The 21,724-nt window shown below is 35.2% G+C and overlaps 1 protein-coding gene across 1 annotated transcript in view; it reads left to right on the top strand.

The window, feature by feature from the left end:
* Nucleotides 1-21,724, top strand: part of LEMD3 (LEM domain containing 3) — a gene marked incomplete at its 5' end in the record, with an annotated part of 79,597 nt that overhangs the window by 34,996 nt on the left and 22,877 nt on the right. The window contains 3 exon segments of the mRNA XM_014583017.2: nucleotides 2,193-2,230; nucleotides 7,612-7,678; nucleotides 10,095-10,162. Of these exon segments, the coding sequence (XP_014438503.1) occupies nucleotides 2,193-2,230; nucleotides 7,612-7,678; nucleotides 10,095-10,162 (173 nt within the window).

The following is a 21,724-nucleotide window of genomic DNA, read 5'->3' as shown; positions in this document are numbered from 1 at the left end:
ACTTAAACACAACCAACCGCATTTCAAATCCCGGACCTGGTGGCTTGAATATCACTCAGGGCACGTGTCCAAGGTCCTGGGAGGAATGTAGAGGAGAAGAGATGTGGCCGTCTTCCCAGGGGTGATTTCTTACTTGTCTTCTCACTGTTTCTTTCTCTTGTCCTGTGATAAGGCAAAGACCTCTTTAAGAAATAAATGAATAAATAAATATAACTTCTTAGTCTGTGTGTTCCAATTCTTAACATTTTATGTAATCTTTGAGTTACTATTATTTTTTCTTCTTATGCCTCTTTTCAGTACCTTTGATCTTGCAAAAGTTCTCTTTCCCAGCATTAAAATCCTTTTGTTATATAGAGAAATATTGTCTAAAAATCCATTAGCAAAATCTTTTTTTGATGATAACAGGATACATTTTTTCCTTGCTTTTATTATTGTACCTTGTTAAACTGGTCTCACATATGAACTTTCTTAGAATCAAGCAGTTCCTGGTTTCTCTGGGACTTCCTGTTTTCTCAAGTAAAAATAGAAAACCATTTCAGAAAGGAAACCTGGTCAGTGTGAACTACTTTGTAAGCTATCTCAGTTGTGACTTGGATTATCTTGTACAAATATATAATCTGTGTAAAGTACGTGAGAGTTTTCAGGTATCTAAAAGGTTTTAACTTTTGTGTATAGTATTAAAAGAGATGATAAGGAGAAGGTTCTGAATAATAACTAGGAGAGATGCTACATATTCCTCCATAAACTTGTTTGTTTTTTTGTTTTGCTGGGTTGGAAGTAGAGGGATTTGTGGGAAGTGGTAAATCATTTTCTTGTAATGTAACATTTTATTTGAAATTTGAGGTTAATACCAAAACTTAATTTTTAGCTATTGTATGGTTCTTTTTTCTTTTCTACTTTTCCAAGTGTCAGCAAGAATTAAGAAGTTGGGATTTTAAAAAAGATGAGAAGTCAGAATTCTAAATAAATTCTTTAGTTTTAAGGCATTTTGTAGATTTTCTTAAGTTGTTAAATATATTTAGTCTTTATTTTTGAGAAACCACATTTGGGTAAAAACAATAATATAGTCATTAACAGTAATAAAATGGGTAATATATATTGAGTGCATATTAAGTGCTTGACATAATGCCAAGGATTTTATATGATGTATCTCATTTAATCTGACAACTGCTATGCAGGGTTTCTTCAAAAAGCTCATGGAAAATTCATAGTTTGAAAACAAACTGAATAGGTTTTTTTTTTTTTGGCACCAAAATAAACCCATACTTTAATTTGATTTTTCCATGAACTTCTTTGAAGTCCCTTTATATAAGGCAGGTATATTGTTTTCCATCCTTTATAGAAGAAATTACAACTTAGAATGGCTAAGTAGATATTAGTTTAAGGAGACTTTTTTTTTTTTTTTTGTGGAGAGGTTTTTGCTATAGGGCGCGTGCGCTCGCCAGACAGACAGACAGAAAACGAGAAATCACCCCCCGGGGGGATGGCCACGCCATCCCTTCTCCTCCATTCTCTTCTTGGGATCTTCGGCATGCACGCACACCTGCCCGGTGTGAGTTTTAAGCCACCGGGTCTGGGACGCGAACCACGGTCGACTACGTGGGAGTCCAGCAACATAGCCATTACACTAACTGCTGGTCCCTAGTTTTCTTTTTTTAAAAAAGAGAGATTTTTGCTATCGGGTGCATATACTTACCAGAGAGACAGAGAGAAAACGAAAAATCGTCCCTCAGAGAGGATGGCCACACCTCAGTCCTCTCTCCTCCAGTCTCTTCTCAGGATTTTGGGCATACACACACACACCCCAGAAAGAGTTTTAAGTCACCAGGTCTGGGACTTGAACTGTGGTCAACTATGTAGGAATCTAGTGATGTAACCATTATGCCATCTGCTGGTCCCCAAGGAGACTTTTCTAATAAGTGGTAGAGCTGCTACTTGATCTTAGCACCTCTGACACCAGAACACCTGCTGTCTATGATTATGGAGAAAACCACAAATTCAAATCGAGAGGAATAGGTATACTGAGTCTGAAAAATTACTTCTAAACTCTTTATTATCATCACTTTGTTTATATCTTGTTTGGATACTTACATTCAGTTTTTGTAAAGTATGTGGTGACATTTCAGAGGGCTGTGGGGGGGACTGTAGTTCTTAAGCGATACTAATAATTCTCTCTTTTCTTTCCTTGATAGTGAAAAACCCCTTTGATGAAACATTTGGAGAAATACAAGTAAGTAAAAGACCGTAATACTGATATTTTGTCATATTTTATATGATAAATATTAGGATGATTTTCAACTAACAGTAGTAATTTTCAAGTTTCTTTTAATCTGAAAAAATATATATTTTGTTATTCTGAATATTTCTTATATATAGCTTGACACAGATTTTCTCCTAAGGGCTTGAACCATTTATCACTTCAATATAAAAGCCAACTGCCAGGTAAAAGGGAGGTAGCATGTCATTGGTGGATCTGGTCTTATATTATCAGTATATCTGTTGTCTTAAGTTGTTGGATACCTTAGCAATTTTTGTCCTCTTTATTTTATCCTTCTTTGAATCTTTTGAGCATTGGCATACCTAATCAGCCATAAGAAAAGCAAAGAATTTAGAAAGAAAATGTTATATTTAAGATTACCTATTTAAGATCCTCTTTTTTAAAAAAAGGATTCTATAAAATTAATTTTAACCTAATTTATACTTAACATAAAATGTTTTATTATTATTATAGATACTTCAAAGATGAATACACTAAAGCTTATAATACCTAAGTAGTTGTTAATGTTTTTATTATAGGAACTGATAATCATACAAGCCTATATAGAAGATAGTATTTGTTATACTGAAGAATGTGTAATAATGTGTAATCAGATTCACAGAATTTTACAGTAGATCATTAGAGTAGAACTAACAAATGACTATGGTCAGTAATATTCTATTATAGTGCTATTTATTGAAAATAAGATTGACTATCAGTTGGAATAGTAAGTGTAACACTGTTATAGTACTTGCTTTAAGTTTAGTACAGTATATACTCACTGAACATTGGAAATATAAGACTGTTTTCTTGTGTATGATTTTCCCCATGGTGGAAACAAGTTCTGAACTTTTGAATAATAATCATTGTAATGAAGACAGTGCCAGTTCATTTAATATTACTTATTCTGTGGCAGGCACAATGTTGAGTGTTTCAAATCCTTTAACATCTAATGAAAGATAAGATGGGGGCCAGCAAGTGGTATGAGGTTCAGGGTGCTGGACTCCCATGTGGGCGACTGTGGTTCAAGCGGACCTGGTGGCTTGCTTTCTTACTTTCACTTTCTCTCTCGCGTGCGCTCTCTCATTCTGCCCCTCTCTTGGTCAAATTAAAATAAGTAAATAAAGTTAAATAATTCTTTTTTTAAAAAATAAGAAAAGTAAAGATAAGCTGAAAAGAGTTAAGAATGTCCTTGAGAAAATTGGTGGAGGATAGAACAGGAAAACATTTATTTATTATTCTTAAAAGAAATTTTATTATTTATTTATTTATTGTAATTTGACCAGAGACATACAAAGAGAGAGAGGGGAAAGCAAGTCATATCTGGGACTCGAACTGTGGCTGTCCATTTGGGAGGTCGAGTGCCTCAACCACCATGCCACCTGCTGACCCCAGAGGGAAATATTTCAAAGGTGACACTGTATGAGAAAATTCACTAGAGTCACTATGTAGTTTACCTCCTCAAATAAAGTTTGCTTTAGAGAATGACATGAGAGGACTTTAAAATTTTTGTGGAAACATGAGATTCAAGTACAAGTTTATTTTGATGCATAAAAAATTGAAATCTATTCACGATTTTCTTTAATAATGTGCATTTTTCATGAACTGTTTGAAGACCCCTTCTTGTGTTAGTAAGCGAAAAGCTGTACCTTACTAGAGCAGCCCATTAGTACGTAGCAAATTCATATTATAAAATTAGGTTTTGTTTAATCAGATGCTACTTGAAAGCTTACTCTAAATATATATTTATTTGTTTCCCTTTTACCTTGTTTGATAAGCCATTAGGGCAAGCCTGTAGTTAGCACTGTGGTTAGCCACAATTCAAGTTCGGATATCAAGAGACAATCTGAAAAGCCGTTAGAATAGAAGGGCGTAACAAGACCATAAATCAGTAACAGAGTAAATTTAAACATTGAAGTGTGGCCCAACTGTGGTGGCAGGGGTATAGGTGGTAGGGTACGGTCCTACAGTCTGGAGCCACATGGGAGACTGTATTTGAAATCTCAGGTTGACCTGAAATGTAATGTTGATCCTGGCCAACTGGAAGGTTGGAAGATGGATCACACTGGGATGAGGACTTGGTTTTCCTCTCTCTCTCTCTCTGACATGGATAAGATTTAAAAAATATAAATAAATAGCAAAACTGATTTACATACTTTTCAGATTTCCTGCTGGTTTAGTATAATGGTACTAAAAATAATTGAGCCAAAGCCTTTCTATTTCTCAAAATAGATTTGTTCACTTAATGTATATCATAAAAACATAACTAAATTATAATTTAGTTGGTCGTTTGGGTAGCAGTTGAGATCCCAGTTGAGATACTGATAGATGCTCTTTTAGTTTTCATCAGAAAAATAATTCTTGAAAAAATTACAATTGAGCTTTTGGAGTACCTAAATTCTTTGTATGAGAATGAAACAATGTGTAGGTCATTCCTTTTGAGATGCAGTCCCATCTGGTTAGGTTTTATAATTTCTTCTACTTATCTAGTCCAGTATTGATACTTGTGAATCAAAAGATGAATTATGTATAGTCCCAGATCTCTTATGTTCATTGAAGTTGTAATCAGAGTGCCAAATGTTCAAACTTTGTTTTGTTTTTTTGAAAGAGGTGTGGAAATGAGAATGATCCGGACATACAAAAAATAAAAATCCTCTTCCAGAGGGGAAACAAATTTCAGTATTTTTAGCTATTTAATTCCAAAGCTTTATCAGATTCATGTTGGTTTTAATGTCAAATTCATATGCTGGACTATCACTAGAACTGCTTATCCTAGTATGTTGAATTTACTCAGTAAACCAATTTTGTAGTTTAATGTATCACAGATTTGTAAGCTTTCAGAATTCTGTATTTTAGCCCCTACTCTTACTTTTTGATATCTGATTTTTGTAGTTTAGATTTTGAATCTTACGTGATGATAAGGACTGGCTTGATTCAGGGTCTACTTGAGAGAGAGTTGAGCTGAAACAAATAAAAGGTAAAAGGATTAGAAGGCAACTGAAGGAACAAGTAACTTATCTCTTATCAGCAATCTGAAATAAAATTAGGCACTGTAGTAGAATCTTGGAGCCTTCTATGTGTTTTCTATTGTCACTGATGAAAGCTGCACCGGCAAAAGTATGCTACCCATAATGTACAAACTTACTCTTTTCTGTTTCTGAAATACAGCATGAAAATGGATGGATGAATGAACAAAGTTGCATGTCATTAGACATAGAAATGTTACTTTCTCAGCTTTTTCTGTCCCATCTGAATTTGTTCCAAGGCCATATTCATCCAGTAATCCTGTTTTGCCAGACACTTCAGGAAGAAAGGAAATAATAAAGACACAGTCTGCTGATGAGTCATGAATTTATTTCACTTAGTATGATAAGCTATTATCCCCTCACTTGTCTTACCCTCCTTAATTGGTTATAGCCAGTGTCTCTTAATTGTTGATTTTTTTTTTTAGAATTATTTTATTTATTATTATCTGTTATTTCGATTAAAGAAAGAGACAGAGAAAGAGAGGGAAAGTGAGAAAGCAAGCCGCCAATCTGGGACTCGGACTGCAGTAAGCCATGTTGGGGACTCTAGTGCCCTAACCACCATAACACCTGCCAACCCCAATTGCAATTATTAAGTTGGGAGGTCTCTTTGCTTTAGACTATGTGTCAGGGTATTTAGATTGTAATAATGCCCTTTCTGGACTCCATTTTTATTTCTGTTTTTAGGCAATCCTATACATTTCAGATCAGAGTAATATTCCTGATACACAAATGTGTTTTACTTTTTTCTAAATTTTCAAAATGAACTCAAACTCTTAAGATATCTGAGGCTCTCTGACATGTAATTCTGAACTATTTTTCTACTTTCCTGAGTCAAACTAGACTACTGAGATATTTTTAGGGTTTTTTTTTTTTTTTTTTAATTTCCAGAGGGTACGTGTGTTTGCCAGAAAGAGAGCAGGAGAGGGAGAATGTACCCTCCAATGGGACTGAGATATTTTTAGGGTTTTTTTTTTTTTTTTTTAATTTCCAGAGGGTACGTGTGTTTGCCAGAAAGAGAGCAGCAGGAGAGGGAGAATATACCTTCCAATGGGATGTGGTCACCCCACAATCTCTTCTCTATTTCTCCATCCTGTCAGGATTTGCCTGGTGTGTTTTTCAAGCTATGGGGGCTGGCATTTGAACTGCAATTGGCCATGTAGAATTCTGTTCCCTTAACCACTTGGCTCTGGGGCTGGCCCATAGGCCACTGGTTTTGGAAGAAAACTAGTGTTTTCATGCCTTTGTGCCTTATCTGTAATGTTCCTTCTGCCTGGAATGCTGTTCAGTTTTGTTCTTCTTATGAAACCCAGTTCATATATTCTGTTTTATAAATGGGTATTCCCATTTCCTCTTCTATATTTACATTATACTTTGCAACTATAACAATACATTTTTTAATGTATTTATCTCAAGGGTAGAAAATCCTTGAGAACAGGGACTGTCTTGTTCACTGGGTCTCTCACTTTACTGAGAGAACAGTTTTAATTCCTTATTGATTGATATTCATTCAATGTTTTCTTACTTTAATGGTTCATATAAGTTTATGTAGGACCACTTTCAGAGCCTAGGAGATGAGTATCAAAGTGCCAGTACTCATTTCCGTAGTTTTATATGGTTGAGGCTGATTAAAACAAAACATGAAGGGCAGCCTTGATGAAGAAAATAGTCTCATCATAACAACATGCCGCTACATTATATAGATGAGCAGTCGGGAGCATTGCTTTGATGGTTGGGGGAGATTTTTTGATAGCACTAGACTTAGTCACTTTTTTTGTTTCATTTGTTACAGAGTGTGTGGAATTATGTGCACACACGGGGGAGAAGGGAGGAAGGAGAGAGAAAGCACTATCTAGGGGGAAATGGTCGCACCACAGTCCTCCTCTACTCTCTCCTTGGGATTTTGGGCATGCACACACGTGTACCTGGTGTTTTTCAAGTTGCCAAGTCTAGGACTTGAATCAGTCAATCAGTCGTGTGTGATCCAGCCACATTAACCACCATGCCACTTGGCTGACCCAATGTCAATTTTTGGATTATCCTCAAGAAAATAAAATATTTAGACTAATAATTTAGATGCTTAGATAAGGGGCTGGCATTTGAACTGCAGTTTACCATGTCTGATTCTGTTCCCTTAACCATTAGGCTCTGGGGTAATGGTAATCATATGGTAATGGTAACCATTGTTTAACTATGAATTTGTTGTTCTGATTATGTAGCTTCTATTATTTTTGAATTCATTTATTGTCTTTGTTTTTGAATAAGAATTATTTGGCACGTTTTCTTCCTTGGAATTGTATATTTCATAGTAAGTTTTTCTACTTTTAGGAAAGTGAAAAGAATCTTATGATGAACACATTATATAAGCTGCATGATCGATTGGCACAGCTTGCAGGTAATTGTTTTAACATTCATAGTTCCTAAAAATGTTTTGAAAATTTAATCTGCATGTGTAGCATATTGCATCAGTAAAAATAGTTTTTCTCAAGTCCAGTGTTATATTTGTGGAATATTTTTCTTTAGAAGTTTTTATTACAGAATAGTTTAGAGTAGTTTAGAGTTTTTATAGATATATTTAATCAAGGTCCCTTTTCTGCCCGCCAAAGGTATATTGTATAATTTTAAAGTCAAATTTCTTCATTATTTTAATTTTACAAAAAATTCTGAGAGCTTAAGTATCAGTATAAATGAGTAAGCAATGAATTAATTAAAAGTCTGGATTAAATATAAAAAATGCAGAGTTTTTTGGGGGGTGGTTTTATAAATATATATATGTGTGTGTGTGTGTCTCATTTTATTGGTTAAAGTCAATTCTCCTAGAATTCTTGCCTAATTTATTGCATTTTCCTTATATCATGCTCTGTAAATCTTTGAGAGTTCTCAAGTATCAATGCATCTGCAATAATAATTTACTACTAATGAATTGGTATTGATTTTAATATTTATAAGCTGCTGTAGCACCTTATTTATTGCCATTTAACTTTTTTTAGTTATTCTTATTTTACATGTAATCTGAGAGAAGAGATTTTTTGGACTCTCTTCTTATAAGCAGTAAAATTAAAAATACTTTTTCAAACATTGCTGTGTAGCAGATGCTTTTATGGAAGCAGAGCTTGTAAGTAAATATGAAACTTCAGGTGAATGGAGATATTTAGGATCCTAATAGTTCCTCACTCTCCTGTTTTGTTTTTTTTTTTTTTCCTAAGGGTGCTTAATTCTGGTAAGTTTTTTAGGTGTATAATTTTGTGTGCATCACAAAAAGCCTTTGAATTAACTGACAACTGTCATATTTATATACTGCAAGGTAATGACATTTTTTAGTATGCTGTAACACCCAGAAATAGATTAAGTGTACACTCTAGGTAGGGATTCCTATGCTGCTAACAAAATCATCTACAGCTGTCTTCTGTAGCATTGTTTTACAATGTGGTGTTCATGGCCCCCTAGATCAGATTTATCTGGGATGTTTTTAAAGGTATAGATTCCTTCCTCTAGAGAAGGGGTCAGCAAGTTTTTTTTTTCTGTAAAGGAATATATAGTAAGTATTTTAGGTCTTGTGAGCTATACTGCCTTTGTTACAACACTCAGTTCTGCTGTTAAAGCATTGAAGCAGCCATAAATACTGCATAAATAAATGAATGAGCTTGACTGTGTTCCCGTAAAACTTCATATGTAAAAAAACCAGCAGTAGGTCAGATTTGTCCCATGAGCTATATTTGCTGACTTCTGCTCTAGATATATTGAATCTGAATCTCTGAGGATGTATCACAAAGTTTGAAGACTTATTCTTCTAATAAGTACTTCTTTCCTTTTTATTACAATAAAAATAAAAACATGGCTACTTTTATCATAGAAAAACATAATAGAATTTTACTTTTAGAATTGTAATTTTATGTTAAAATATTTTTACATTACTTTAAAAAAGAGCAGGAGAAACTTAATATTGAAGTTCAGTGTAATTTATCTGGGGCCAGCAGGTGGCGTGGTGGTTGAGGTGCTGAACTCCCACATGGCCGACCGTGGTTCTAGTCCCAGACCTGGCTGCTTAGTTTCTCTCTCTCTCTGTTGAGCACATGTGCCTTATGGCAAATTATAATAATAACCATTAGGAAAATTAAGTAAACAATTGCTTGAAAAATATAATTTATCTGTAATAACCACATAAAACCTAAAGAAAAAGCTTTTAATTTTCTTCTTATAGTTACAGGTAAAGAAAAGTGTAGTTTTCCAAACTTTCATATGTATCACTTACTTTTGTAGACACTTAATCATAGGCAGAAACTTCTGCCTAATTTCCATGTTGATCTGTGTTATAATTTTTAAGTCATGCAACACCTTATGGTTTAATTATACTCTGAAAGTGCATGCTTTAATTCAATAATAAATTTATTCAAACCCATGAATAATGAGCTTCAAAACAGATGTGTAAGCTAGTGCAATGAATGCTCAGTTTTTCTCCTTTAATAATTATGCATATCTATGGAAGTCCTTTTGTGCGCTAAAATCTAAGGATATATTTAAAAATGATATGGTCCCTATACTGGCTTACGAGTTATTGATAGTTGGGGATATAAGAGGAAGATATGTTCTTATCTATACTGAAGTGCATTTAAGGGTTATGGAGGTTAATGTAAAGGTGGTTTATATTATTTACTGGAATTTTTAATGAAAATACAAATAATGTTGTTTATATTCATTGATTATAATATAACCTATACTTGCATAATTTATACAATATTTTGAATTAATCATTTGTTTTATTCTGTTTAAATAGTACTGATTCAAAATTAATGATATGCTAATCTTTTCAGGAGATCATGAATGTGGCAGTTCTAGTCAAAGAACACTTTCTGTTCAAGAAGCAGCTGCATATTTAAAAGTAAGCAATGAAATTAGATTTAATAGCTGTATTCTAAAATTTATATAAATCATTACTTTTATAAAAAGTACTATGCAAATGATTATTTTAATTATAAAGCTTGGGCCTACTGTTTGCTGTAATATGGGCAGATAAGAAAAAGTGAAATTGTAGTTTGTTGTTTGTTTTACAATATTATGTGTGAGAATGCACATTCATTTGGAAAGGATACAAAAAACATTGGTAAGAGTGAAATTGAGGTAGGTGACTAGTATCTAGGAAAGCAAGAAAACATCTATGCATTTATTTCACCTCTATTTATTTCATTTATTTCAAATCTTTTGCCCCAAAACAGTTTCATCTCAGGGTCCTGTCAGAACTTACAGATGAATTTTCTAAACTACTATAAACTTCAGGAAATCCTAAGTGAAAGGAAAGATACTAGAAAGTTAAAAATTGGCAAGTATCATTCTGAATTTTGAAAAGGAAAAGACAGAATTTAAAAACCATATGGAGGGACCAGCAGATGGTGTGGTAGTTAAAGCATTGGAATACCCACATGGCTGACTATGGTTCAAGTTCTGGACCTGGTGGTTTGCTTTCTCACTCTTCCTTCCCCGCCCATCTTTCTCTGGCAAAGCTCATGTGAAAAAATAATAAACACACAAACAAGCAAATAAATAACTCTTTTTAAAAAAAACATACTGAAAAGCTTGATGTCAGCCCGTTTTCATAAAGATAATTCCATAAAGATGTGAATACTTGTAAATGGAAATATTAAAACTGGTTGGCATGGATTCATTGTGGACAAGTCAAGTCATACAAACTTAGTTTTACTTCCTCCCCTTCTTTCAATTGTTCTAGAAAACACACAATAAGAAATCTACCGTGGTAATAGTTGTAAGTGTATAATGCAGTATTGTTACCTATATGTATATTGTACAGCACACCTCTGGAATTTTTTCATTTTGTATGAATGAAGCTATATATCCACTGCACAGCAGCTCCTCCTTTTCTCCTCCTCCATACCTTGACAACCACCATTCTATTTCTGTTTCTCTCACTTTTAAAGTATGTAGTATTTGTCCTTTTGTAACTGGCTTATTACTTAGCATATTTTCTTCCAGGTTCATCCATTATTAGCATGTGAAAGTATTTCCTCTCTTTTTTTTTTTAAGAATTATTTTATTTAACTTTATTTATTTAATTTGACCAGAGAGGGACAGGGGGAGAGAGAGAGAGAAAGCAAGCTCCCAGGTCTGGGACTTGAACCACATTTGGCCATGTGGGAGTTCAGCGCCTTTAAACACCATCCCACCTGCCAGCCCTAGTATTGCCTTTGCTTTTAAGGTTGCATAATATCCTATTGTATATATATATACATATATTTTCTTTATTCATCTGCTGATGACTGTTAGGTTATTACCTCTTGCCTATTATGATTAATACGGCAGTGAACATGGAGTATAAATATCTTCTTGAGATTCTGCTACAGTTCTTTTTAGAAAAATATCTAGAATTGGTACATTTGTATCATCTGACATTTCTAATTTTTTGAGGAATTAATACTGCTTTCCACAGTAGTGTACCATTTAACATTCTCACTGATAGCATTAAAGGATTTGTTTTTCCCACATTGTTATTTTTTGTAAAGAGAGATTTTTGCTATGGGGTGTTTGTGCTCACTGGAGAGACAGAAAGCGAGATCCCAGCGGGGATGGCCATGCTGGTTGGGCATGCACGTGCTTACGTGCACATACACACATGCCCAGCGTGAGTTTTAAGTCACCAAGTCCAGGACTCAAACCATGGCCGACTGCGTGGAAGTCTAGCAGCGTAACCATTATGCCATCTCCTGGTCCCCCATGTGTTTAATACTAATTATTTACTGTTTTTTTTTTAATTTATTAACTATTCTCACAGGTGCAAAACTGTATCTCCTGTGGTTTGGGTTTCTATTTCCTGAGGATTAGTGATACATTGAGCATCTTTTTGTATATCATTCTTATATACCATGTATATTTGTCTATAAATAAACCCCCTGTTGGCCATTTGTATGTATTTGGAGGAATGCTATTTAAGTCTTTTGCCCATGTTTTTTTAATTTAAAAAAAAGTAATTGTTGTGGGTTAGGGCTGGCAGGCAGCATAGTGAGTGGTTAAGGGCACTGGATTCCCACATGTCTGACCATGGTTAGAGTGTTGGATCTGGAGGCTTGCTTTTCTCTCTGTCTTCTCTCCCTCCCTCTCTCCCCCTTTCTCTCTGGAAATATTTTTAAAAAATCATAATAAATTTAAAAAGTTAAATAATTTTTTTTGGAGAGGTTTTTGCTATAGGGCATGTGCGCTCGCCAGACAGACAGACAGAGACAGAGAGACAGAAAGCGAGAAATCACCCCCTAGGAGGGATGGCCATGCTGCAATCCCTTCTCCTCCATTCTCTTCTTGGGATCTTGGGCACTCACACACACGCGCGCGGCATGAGTTCAAGGCATCGTGTTCGGCTACATGGGAGTTGAGCGGCCATTACACTAAACTAACTGCTGTAATTCTTAATTTTTTTTTTTTTTTTTTGCTATGGGACACATGCACTTGCCAGAGAGAAAAAGTATGAAGGCATCCCCCAGAAAGTATGATAACACTGCAATTCCTTCTTCTCCACTCTTCTCTCATAATTTTGGGCATGCATGCATACATGTTTGATCACAAACACACATGACACGTATTTAAAGCTACAGGTTTGGGACTCTTACAGTTGGCTATGTCAGATCCAGCCAACCTAACTACAACACTACCTGGAGGGCCCCTTTTGCCCATTTTATAATATTATTTTGTTACAAATTAGTGAAAATTTTGGAAATTCCTTATATATTTTATATATTAACCCCTTATCAAATAATATAGTTTGCAAATATTTGCTTCTATTCTGTAGGTTGCCTTTTCAATTCCATTCATTGTTTCCCTTGCTGTACTTAACATTTTTTGACTTTATGTAGTCCTGCTTTTCTCGCTTCACTTTTGTTGTCCCTGCTTTTAATGTTATACCCAAGAAATTGCCCATAGCAGTATCATGCAGTTTTCCACCTTTATTTTCTTTTTTTAAAAAAGAATTATTTAACTTATTTATTTTAATTTGACCAGAGAGGGTCAGAGAGAGAGAGAGGGAGAGAGGGAGAGAGAGAGAGGGAGAGAGAGAGAGGGAAAGTGAGAAAGCAAGCTGCCAGCTCTGGGACTCAAACCGCTGTTGGCCATGTGGGAGTCTAGTGCCCCCAGCCACCATGCCACCTGTCAGCCCTCCACCTATATTTTATATTAGGAAATTTATAGTTTCAGATCTTATATAGAAGTGTTTACTTCATTTTGAGTTGATTTTTGTGTATGGTGTAAAATACAGGCCCACTTTCATTTTTTTCCATATGGAAATCCAGTTTTTTCCACATCATTAAAGGGACTGTTTGTTTATTTTTTCCCCTATCATGTAGTCTTAGTGCTCTAGTTGGAAGATTATTTGACTGTGTATGAGCAACTTAATTTTTGGAGTTTCTGTTCTATTCCTTTGGTCTATTGCTGTCTTTATACCAATACCCTCCCCAGGGGGTTGGACACAACACAATCCCCTCTCCATTCTCCTCTCAGGATTTTTGGTATGCACACAGACACACCCGGCATGGTTTCAAGCCAACACATCCTGGACTTGAACTGTGGCAGGTCATGTGGACCTCCAGCACCTTAACCATCATGCGACCTGCTGGTCTTCTATACTGTTTTTATGACTGTAGTTTTTTTCTTTTTTTAAAATTTTTGCTATAGGGCACATGTGCTTGCTGGAGAGAGGGAAAGTGAGAAATCACCCCATGGGGAGAGGGGTGGATGGCCACACCACAGTCCCTTATCCTTCATTCTCTTCTTGGGATTTTGGGTATATACACATATGTGCCTGGCATTAGTTTCAAGTTGCTGGGTCGAAGATTGGAACCACGATCGGCCATATGGGAATCCAGCACCTTAACCACTATACACCATCTGCAGGTCTGCTATTATGTAGTTTTATCATGTTTTGAAGTAGGAAGTATGAAATCTCCACCTTTGTTTCTTTTGTCTCAAGATTGTTTTGGCTATTTGAGATCCTTTGTGGTTCCTAAAGGAACCCTATGTAATTCATATGAATTTAACATTGTTTTTTCCTATATATACAAAAAGAGTCATTACAGTTTTGATAGAGATTGTATTGAATCTACTTATTTTTATTGCTTTGGGCAATATAGGCATTTTAGCAATTTTAGTCTTCCAGTTCATGAACACAAGATGTTTTTCTGCTTATTTGTATCTTTTAAAATTTCTTTCAGCAATATTTTATAGTTTTTAGTATAAATCTTTCACCTCCTTGGTAAAAATTTTTCTCTAAGGATCTCATTTTATTTTTTTAATACTGTTTTAAATGGACTTATCTTTTTAGATGGTTTGTTGTTAGTGTACATAAATGTTTTTTAAAGAATTGAGAGAAGGGGTAGGGGGAGGGGGGGAGGGAGGGAGGGAGAGAGGGAGAGAGGGAGAGAGAGAGAGCGAGCACACAAGCAAGCCGCCAGGTCCGGGACTTGAACCATGGTCAGTCATGTGGGAGTCCAGCATTCTTAACCATCCCACCACCTGCCAGCCCCTAGTGTATACAAATTCTATTGATTATTATTATTATTATTTTGAGAGGATTTTGTTGTAGGGTGCATGCGCTCACCAGAAAGACGGAGAGAAAGAGACAGAAAGTGAGAAATCACCCCCCAGGGGGGTTGGCCACACTGCAATCTTTTCTTGTTGGGCACACGTGCCCATGGGCCTGGCGTGAGTTTCAGACACTGGGTTCTGGACTCGAACCATGGTCAACTACATGAGAGTCCTTCAACATAGCCATTACGCCAACTGCTGGTCCCCATAAATTCTGATTATTAACGCTACTGATTATTGTATATTGATATTTGTATCCTGCATCTTTGCTTTATTTTTTTATGCTGACAAGTTTTTTCTGTGGAATCTTGATGGTTTTCTGTATATCAGATTGCCATGTGTGAAGAGAGAGAAATTTGCTTCTTTTCTGACTTGGATGCATTTTACTTCTTTTTTTTGCCTAATTGCTCTCATCTAGTACTGTGTTGAATAGAAGTACTGGTCATCCTTGTCTTCTTGATCCTAGAGCAAAATTGTTAATTCATCACAGTGAATATGATGTTATTTCATTTGTGGACTTTATAATATTATAGCAATTTCTTCTATCTTTGTTGAGTGAAACTTTGCCAGATGGCTTTTTCTGTATCTGTTGAGGTGATCATATGATTTTTTTAATCCTTTGTTCTGTTAATGAGGTTCAATCACATTGATTGATTTTAGATTTGAGCCATGCTTGTGTCCATACTCATGACATATGGTCTTTTTAATGTGCTGTTGAATAGTTTGCTAGTATTTTGTTGAGTATTTTTGTTTCCATATTCATCAGGAATGTTAGTCCATAGTTCTTGTCTGGCTTTGGTATCAGAGTAAAATGAGTTTGAAAGTGTTCAGTTTGGGGGAAGAATTGTAGAAAGGTTGGTGTTAATCTTCTTTAATAAACAATAAATAAAACCAGACATAAATTAGGATTTTTTTTTTTCTTTAGCCTGGCTAAGGATTTATGCATTTTGTTGATCTTCTCAAAAAATCAACCTGGCTTTGTTCATTTTTTTTTTCCATTCTCCATTTTGCTTATTTCCATTCTAATCATTTTTTAAAATTAATTGTTTAATTTTATTCATTATTACTATTATTTTAAAATTTGCTATAGGGCATGTGTGCTCACCAGAGAGACAGACAGAGACAGAGAAGGAAAGTGAGAAAACAAACCACCACATCCAAGACTCGAACCATTGTTGGCCGTGTGGGAATCCAGTGACGTAACCATTACACCATCTGCTGGTCCCATTTATTTTTTTCCTTTTTAAACATTGTTTGTTTAGCAGTGTGTTGTTCAGCATACACAGAGTTTTGAATTTTCCAGTATTTGAATTTTCCAACTCTTAATTTCTAGTTCCATTCCATTGTGGTCTGAAAAGATACTTGGTATGATTTCAGTCTTCTTTAGGATGTTAAGATTTCTTTTGTGTTCTAACAATATGATCTAGCATGGAGAATGTTCCATGTGCACTTCATGAGAAAGCATATTTATTCCTGGTGTGTGAAATGTGCTGTTTATCTTTTAGGTCCGTTTGGGCTATGGCAGTGTTCAAGTATTCAGTTTTCCTAATTGATCTATCTAGATGTTCTATCCATATTGAAAATGGAATATTAAAATCTATAAGTATGTTGCTATTTCTCTTTGTAGGTCTGTTATTGTTTGCTTTGTATATTTGAATACTCATATGTGGAGTACAAAAATATTATAATTTTATCTCCCAAGTAAATTACCCTTTTATCATTATATAATGCCCTATCTTGTTTCATTTGACAGTTGTTTTTGTTTTTTTTTTTTACTTAATACTCTATTTTGTATGCTCACCCATGCTCTTTTTTTAGTTATGGATCATCTTGAAAGTCATAATGCATTTTTTCATAGAAATATACAGCATGACTTCCTCAATGACCTAATGTCTACATGTATCCTTAAATCTAAAATGAGTTTTAGAACCAGCAGTTGGTATAATGGCTATGTTGCTGGACTCCCATGTAGTTGACCATGGTTCGAGTCCTGGACCTGGCTTAAACTCATGCTGGGTACTGGTGCCCACGTGCCCAAGATCCCAAGAGGAGATTGGAGGAGAAGGGATTGTGGTGTGGCCATCCCCCCTGTGGGGTGATTTCTTGCTTTCTGTCTCTCTCTGTCTTTCTGGCACATGCACATACCCTATAGCAAAAAACAAAAACAAAAACAAAAAACTAAAGTGAGTTTCTTTACACAGAATATAGAATATAGGTCTTATTTCTTATGCCTCACCTATTCAGTACGTTTTGATTGGGGAGTATATGCCATTCACATTTCAAGTAATTACCGACAGAGAGGATTTATATCACCATTTTGCTCATTGTTTTCTTTTGATATTATAGCTTTTTTTTTTGGAGAGGTTTTTGCTATAGGGCGCTTGCGCTCGCCAGACAGAGAACGAGAAAGCAAGAAATCACCCCCCAGGAGGGATGGCCACGCCGCAATCCTTTCTCCTCCATTCTCCTCTTGGAATCTTAGGCACGCACGCACACACGCCTGGCGTGAGTTTTAAGCTACCGGGTCCGGGACACAAACCGCGGTCAGCTACATGGGAGTCCAGCGAGATAGCCATTACACTATCTACTGGTCCCGATGTTGTAGTTTTTTTGGTCCCTCTCTCTTGCTGTGTGTATTTTTAGTGATATGCTTTAATTTCTTTCTCATTTTCTTGTATGTATCTTCTATAGACATTTTCTTTGTGATTACCATAGAGACTTACATAAAACATCTTGTTTCAAGCTGATAATAGCTTAACTTCATTCTCATGCAAAAATCTTTTGTATCTCCCCATTCTTTGTGTTATTGATTACAGATTACATCTTATATTGTATATACATGAGCATATTTTTTATAATTAACAGTTTTTTTTTAAGTGAGAGATTTTTGCTATAGGGCACGTATGCTTGCCAGAGGAACAGAGAGAGACAGGGAGTTGAAAAGCAAGAAATCACTCCCAGGATGGATGCCCATGCCACAATCCCTTCTCTTCCAGTTTCCTCTCAGGATTTTGGGCCCGAGAGTTTAAGCATGAGTTTAAGCCACCCAGTCCAGGGCTAGCACCATGGTCAACTATGTGGGAGTCCAGCAGTGTAACCATTACACCATCTGCTGGTCCAGTTATTTTTGATATTTTGTTTTTATATACTGTGTATTGTAGCTAACATGATTTTAACTAACCAGCATTTTTATAGACCAACATTTTAGTGCTGACAATATTTGTCCATATATTTACCTTTACCTGTGAGCTTCATATTTCATGGGTTTTCATGATGCTAACTAGCATCTTTTATTTAACTTGTAGGACTCTTTTTTAGTATTTGCTGTTAGGCAGTTCTAGTGGTAGTGAACTCCCTCAGCTTTTATTTACTTGGGGAGGTCTTTATTTCTTTCTTCATTTTAGAAGCATAATTTTTTCAAATATATTTTTGGTTGGCAGGGTTTTTTTTCCCCCTCATTACAGTATTTTGAATATTTCATCCCTCTCCTTTCTGCTTTGTAAGACTTTTGCTGAGAAATCTGCTGACAGTCTTATGGGACTTCCATTATACATGATGAATTGCTTTTCTCTTGCAGCTTTCAAAGAAAAAAAAATTTTTTTGACTATTTGATTATAATGTGGCTTGATGGGGTCTTATTTGCATTCATCCTTATTGAGATGTTAGGTTTCTTAAATCTCAATGCCCATTTCCTTCCCAGATTTGGGGACTTTCTAGCAATTATATCTTCATATAAACTTTCTATCTGTTTCTATTTTTCTCCTTCTGAAACTTTTATAATGAATATATTGGTGTATTTCATGGTGTTCTGTGTCTCTTAGACGTTTCTTCATTCTTCTTTTTTCCTTTTGCTCTTTTGACTTGATAGTTTTAAATAACCTATCTTTGAGTTTGCATATTCTACTCCTCGATCAGATCTGTTCATGAACCTCTGTAATGAATTTTTCAATTCATTTATTCTACAGCTCCAAAATTTCAGATTATTTTAAATATTTTCTCTATTTTGGTTTATGCATAATTTTCCTGATCTTGTTGAGTACCTTTATGATTTTTTATCAGGTAATCCTTAAATTTCCCATTTTTCAAGGGTATATTTTTAGAAATACATGTATTTTCTTTTTTTGTTGGATCATGTTTGTGTAACTTCTATTACTTTGAGTTGACATCCTTATATTTGAGAAAAAAAAGCCACCTTCTATAGTGCTTACAGATTTATTTCATTCTGACATTCTGAGGTCCTTTGAAACCTTTTCTGTATTTATGTCTTCTCTTGATTTGTGCCTGTAAATTCCCAAATAGATAAGTTTTGCTGGTTCTTTTTTTTTTCCAGCACTTATAATCTTTAGCACCCTCTGGTGTCTGTCTTTGGTACTTACTGTAGGTTCTCGGGAACTAACATAACCTGTCCAGTTCTTTCTGGTTGCCTCTGTACATCTAGATCATGCAAGGTCTTGTCAGCCCTCCATGTTAATTGAGACAGAAACCTAACGTGGTTGAGATGCCTCCCCTACCCCATGAAACCATAACAATGAATGTATTTTCCAGTTCTTTTCTTTCTCAGAGGGAAGCTAGAGTTGTAAGTTTTCTTCTACTCTCTTTATGCTGAATTGAGAGGAGGGGCAATGGCAAGTGTGTGCAATGGTTCAAACTGTTACTTTTGTTCTCAGCAGCCCCCCACTTTGGTGTCTTTTCCTGTCAGCAGTTAAATATAGGCAAAGCAGAAACCAGCTGCTGTGGTAGCCCCACACAAAGTCTGACCATTAGATGGTGTGTTCCATTTCTCTCTTTTCCTTCCCAGGGAAAAACCAGGAGTTGAGAGTTTCCTCCTAGTCACACTGGTGACAGGAGCACTAAGTAAGTGCAATCAGTTTTTCTACTGGTTTCAATGCAGCTGTTTTCATACTTGCCTAGGGTGTAGGAATCTCTTACCTGATTTCTGAATTTTTCAAAAGTGGAATTGTTCCATGTATTTTTATTGAATCAGTGTCTCATGGGTGAAAGAGTATGTGCTTTCTTTCTGTCATCTTGCTGGTGTCACTTCTCTCTTTTAAGGAATTATTTACTTTTATTTATTATTTAATTTGCTTGGGCACATGCACTCAGCAGAGACAGAGAAAGAGAGTGAGAAAGCAAGCCACCAGGTCCAGGACTCAAACTGCGGGTCGGCCAAGGGGGGGTGTCTAGCTGTCTAGCACCTTTACTACCATGCCACCTACTGGACCTCTCGCTATTTTTTTCTTACCTTTTTTCTTCTTCTTCTTTTTTATTTTTTCACTTCTCTTTTTTTAAAAATGAAGAATGTATGTTTTGAGACTTTCAGCAATTCTCCCATAGTATGTTTTGTCTACAAAAAGAAATGTGGACTGAGTTTTTTTATTTCATGTATGACTTATATTTATAATAGATGCCAAAATGCTGCTAAGACAATGTAATATATTGGAGATTAGATTTGGATTCAGATTCTAGCACTACCATGAGGAAGCTGTGGGTCAGCAATAGGATGAAGTAAAAAGAAAAGGAATAGAGCCAAGGTTGTGACAAATTGGGTTCTAAGCTGGGCAGCAGTGGAGTGCGAAAGATTAGCGCTACTGAAGACTAGCAGCAAAAAAGTTACAGGAGGTATATCATGCATGACTTGAGTTGGAAACTGCCAGTATCTATTGTTAGTAAAAAAAAAAAAAAAAAAAAAAAAAAAAACAACACTAAATTAAATGAACTCTTTAAAATATTTTTTTTTAGAATTATTTTATTTAACTTTACTTTTTTATTTTAATTTGACTAGAGAGGAACAGAGCAAGAGAGTGAAAGAGGGAAAGTGAGAAAGCAAGCCGCCAAGTCTGGGACTCAAACCGTGGTCACCTATGTGGGGAGTCGAGTGCCCTTAATCACCACAACACCGGCCAGCCCCCACTTTTTAAAAGATTTTTATCTTTTCTTTGGAATTACTTTGTTTCAGAGTGGGTTTTGCATTTTATTTAAAAACTTTGTAGAATTCCTGTTGTATTTTTTTTTTTTTTTTAGCAAAATCTTCTGGATTAATTTAATTGCATTAAAGAATTAGTTAAATCATGCTATAGGGTTGTCAGAAAAGTCATGGCACTTTTTTGCATAGAAAAAGTATGTCATGACTTTTCCAACAACCCAGTATTTTATGTAGCATGTTTATATCCTTCTTATATGTTTAGATTTATATATGTGTGCTTATGTTTGTAAATTGTTTGCTTTTTATTGTCTCAGAGTATGTACACTTGCCAAAGAGAGAGAGGTACCCTCCAGTTGGGTACAGTCATGCTGAATTCCTTTTTCTTCCACCATTTTTCCATCCTTTCAGGATTTGGGACATGCATACACACATGCCTGGTCTGTTTTTTCAAGCTACTGAGGCCAGCCATGTAGGATCTGGCTACCTACACATAAGGCTTAACCACTGTGTTGCAGGGCTAGGTCTGTGAACTGTTCTGTAGAATCCCATTTTCAGATTGTCACATACTGGGAAACATGGTATGTTGTCATTGCTATAAATGCATCTGAACTATCACACATAGCATTAAAATAGATTTTTTTCCAAAAAGATAAAATTTTACGGCTTAGATACAAGTTTTTAAGTTTATTTTAATAATGCTTTTCTTTTTCATTATAAAATTAGATCATACTGATGATTTAATTCATATGGAAAAATAGAAGGGAATTTTTGAATTCACCATCTAAGGATAAATGCTGGTAGCATTTTGGTCCATTTTCTCTAGTCTTTTTAAGTATTTTCTTCTAAAATTAATATTAGTATGAACATTATGTTATTTTTATAAATATTCGTATTTTCTCCTTAAATTGTGTGTTACCATCATCATTAAGCAAGTTCTTTTTC

This window comes from Tupaia chinensis, unplaced genomic scaffold (genome assembly GCF_000334495.1).
Source record: "Tupaia chinensis unplaced genomic scaffold, TupChi_1.0 Scaffold143982_1, whole genome shotgun sequence".
NCBI classification, from domain to species: domain Eukaryota; kingdom Metazoa; phylum Chordata; class Mammalia; order Scandentia; family Tupaiidae; genus Tupaia; species Tupaia belangeri.
Note: the sequence above shows the minus strand (reverse complement) of the source record. Positions and strands in the feature narration are given on the sequence as shown.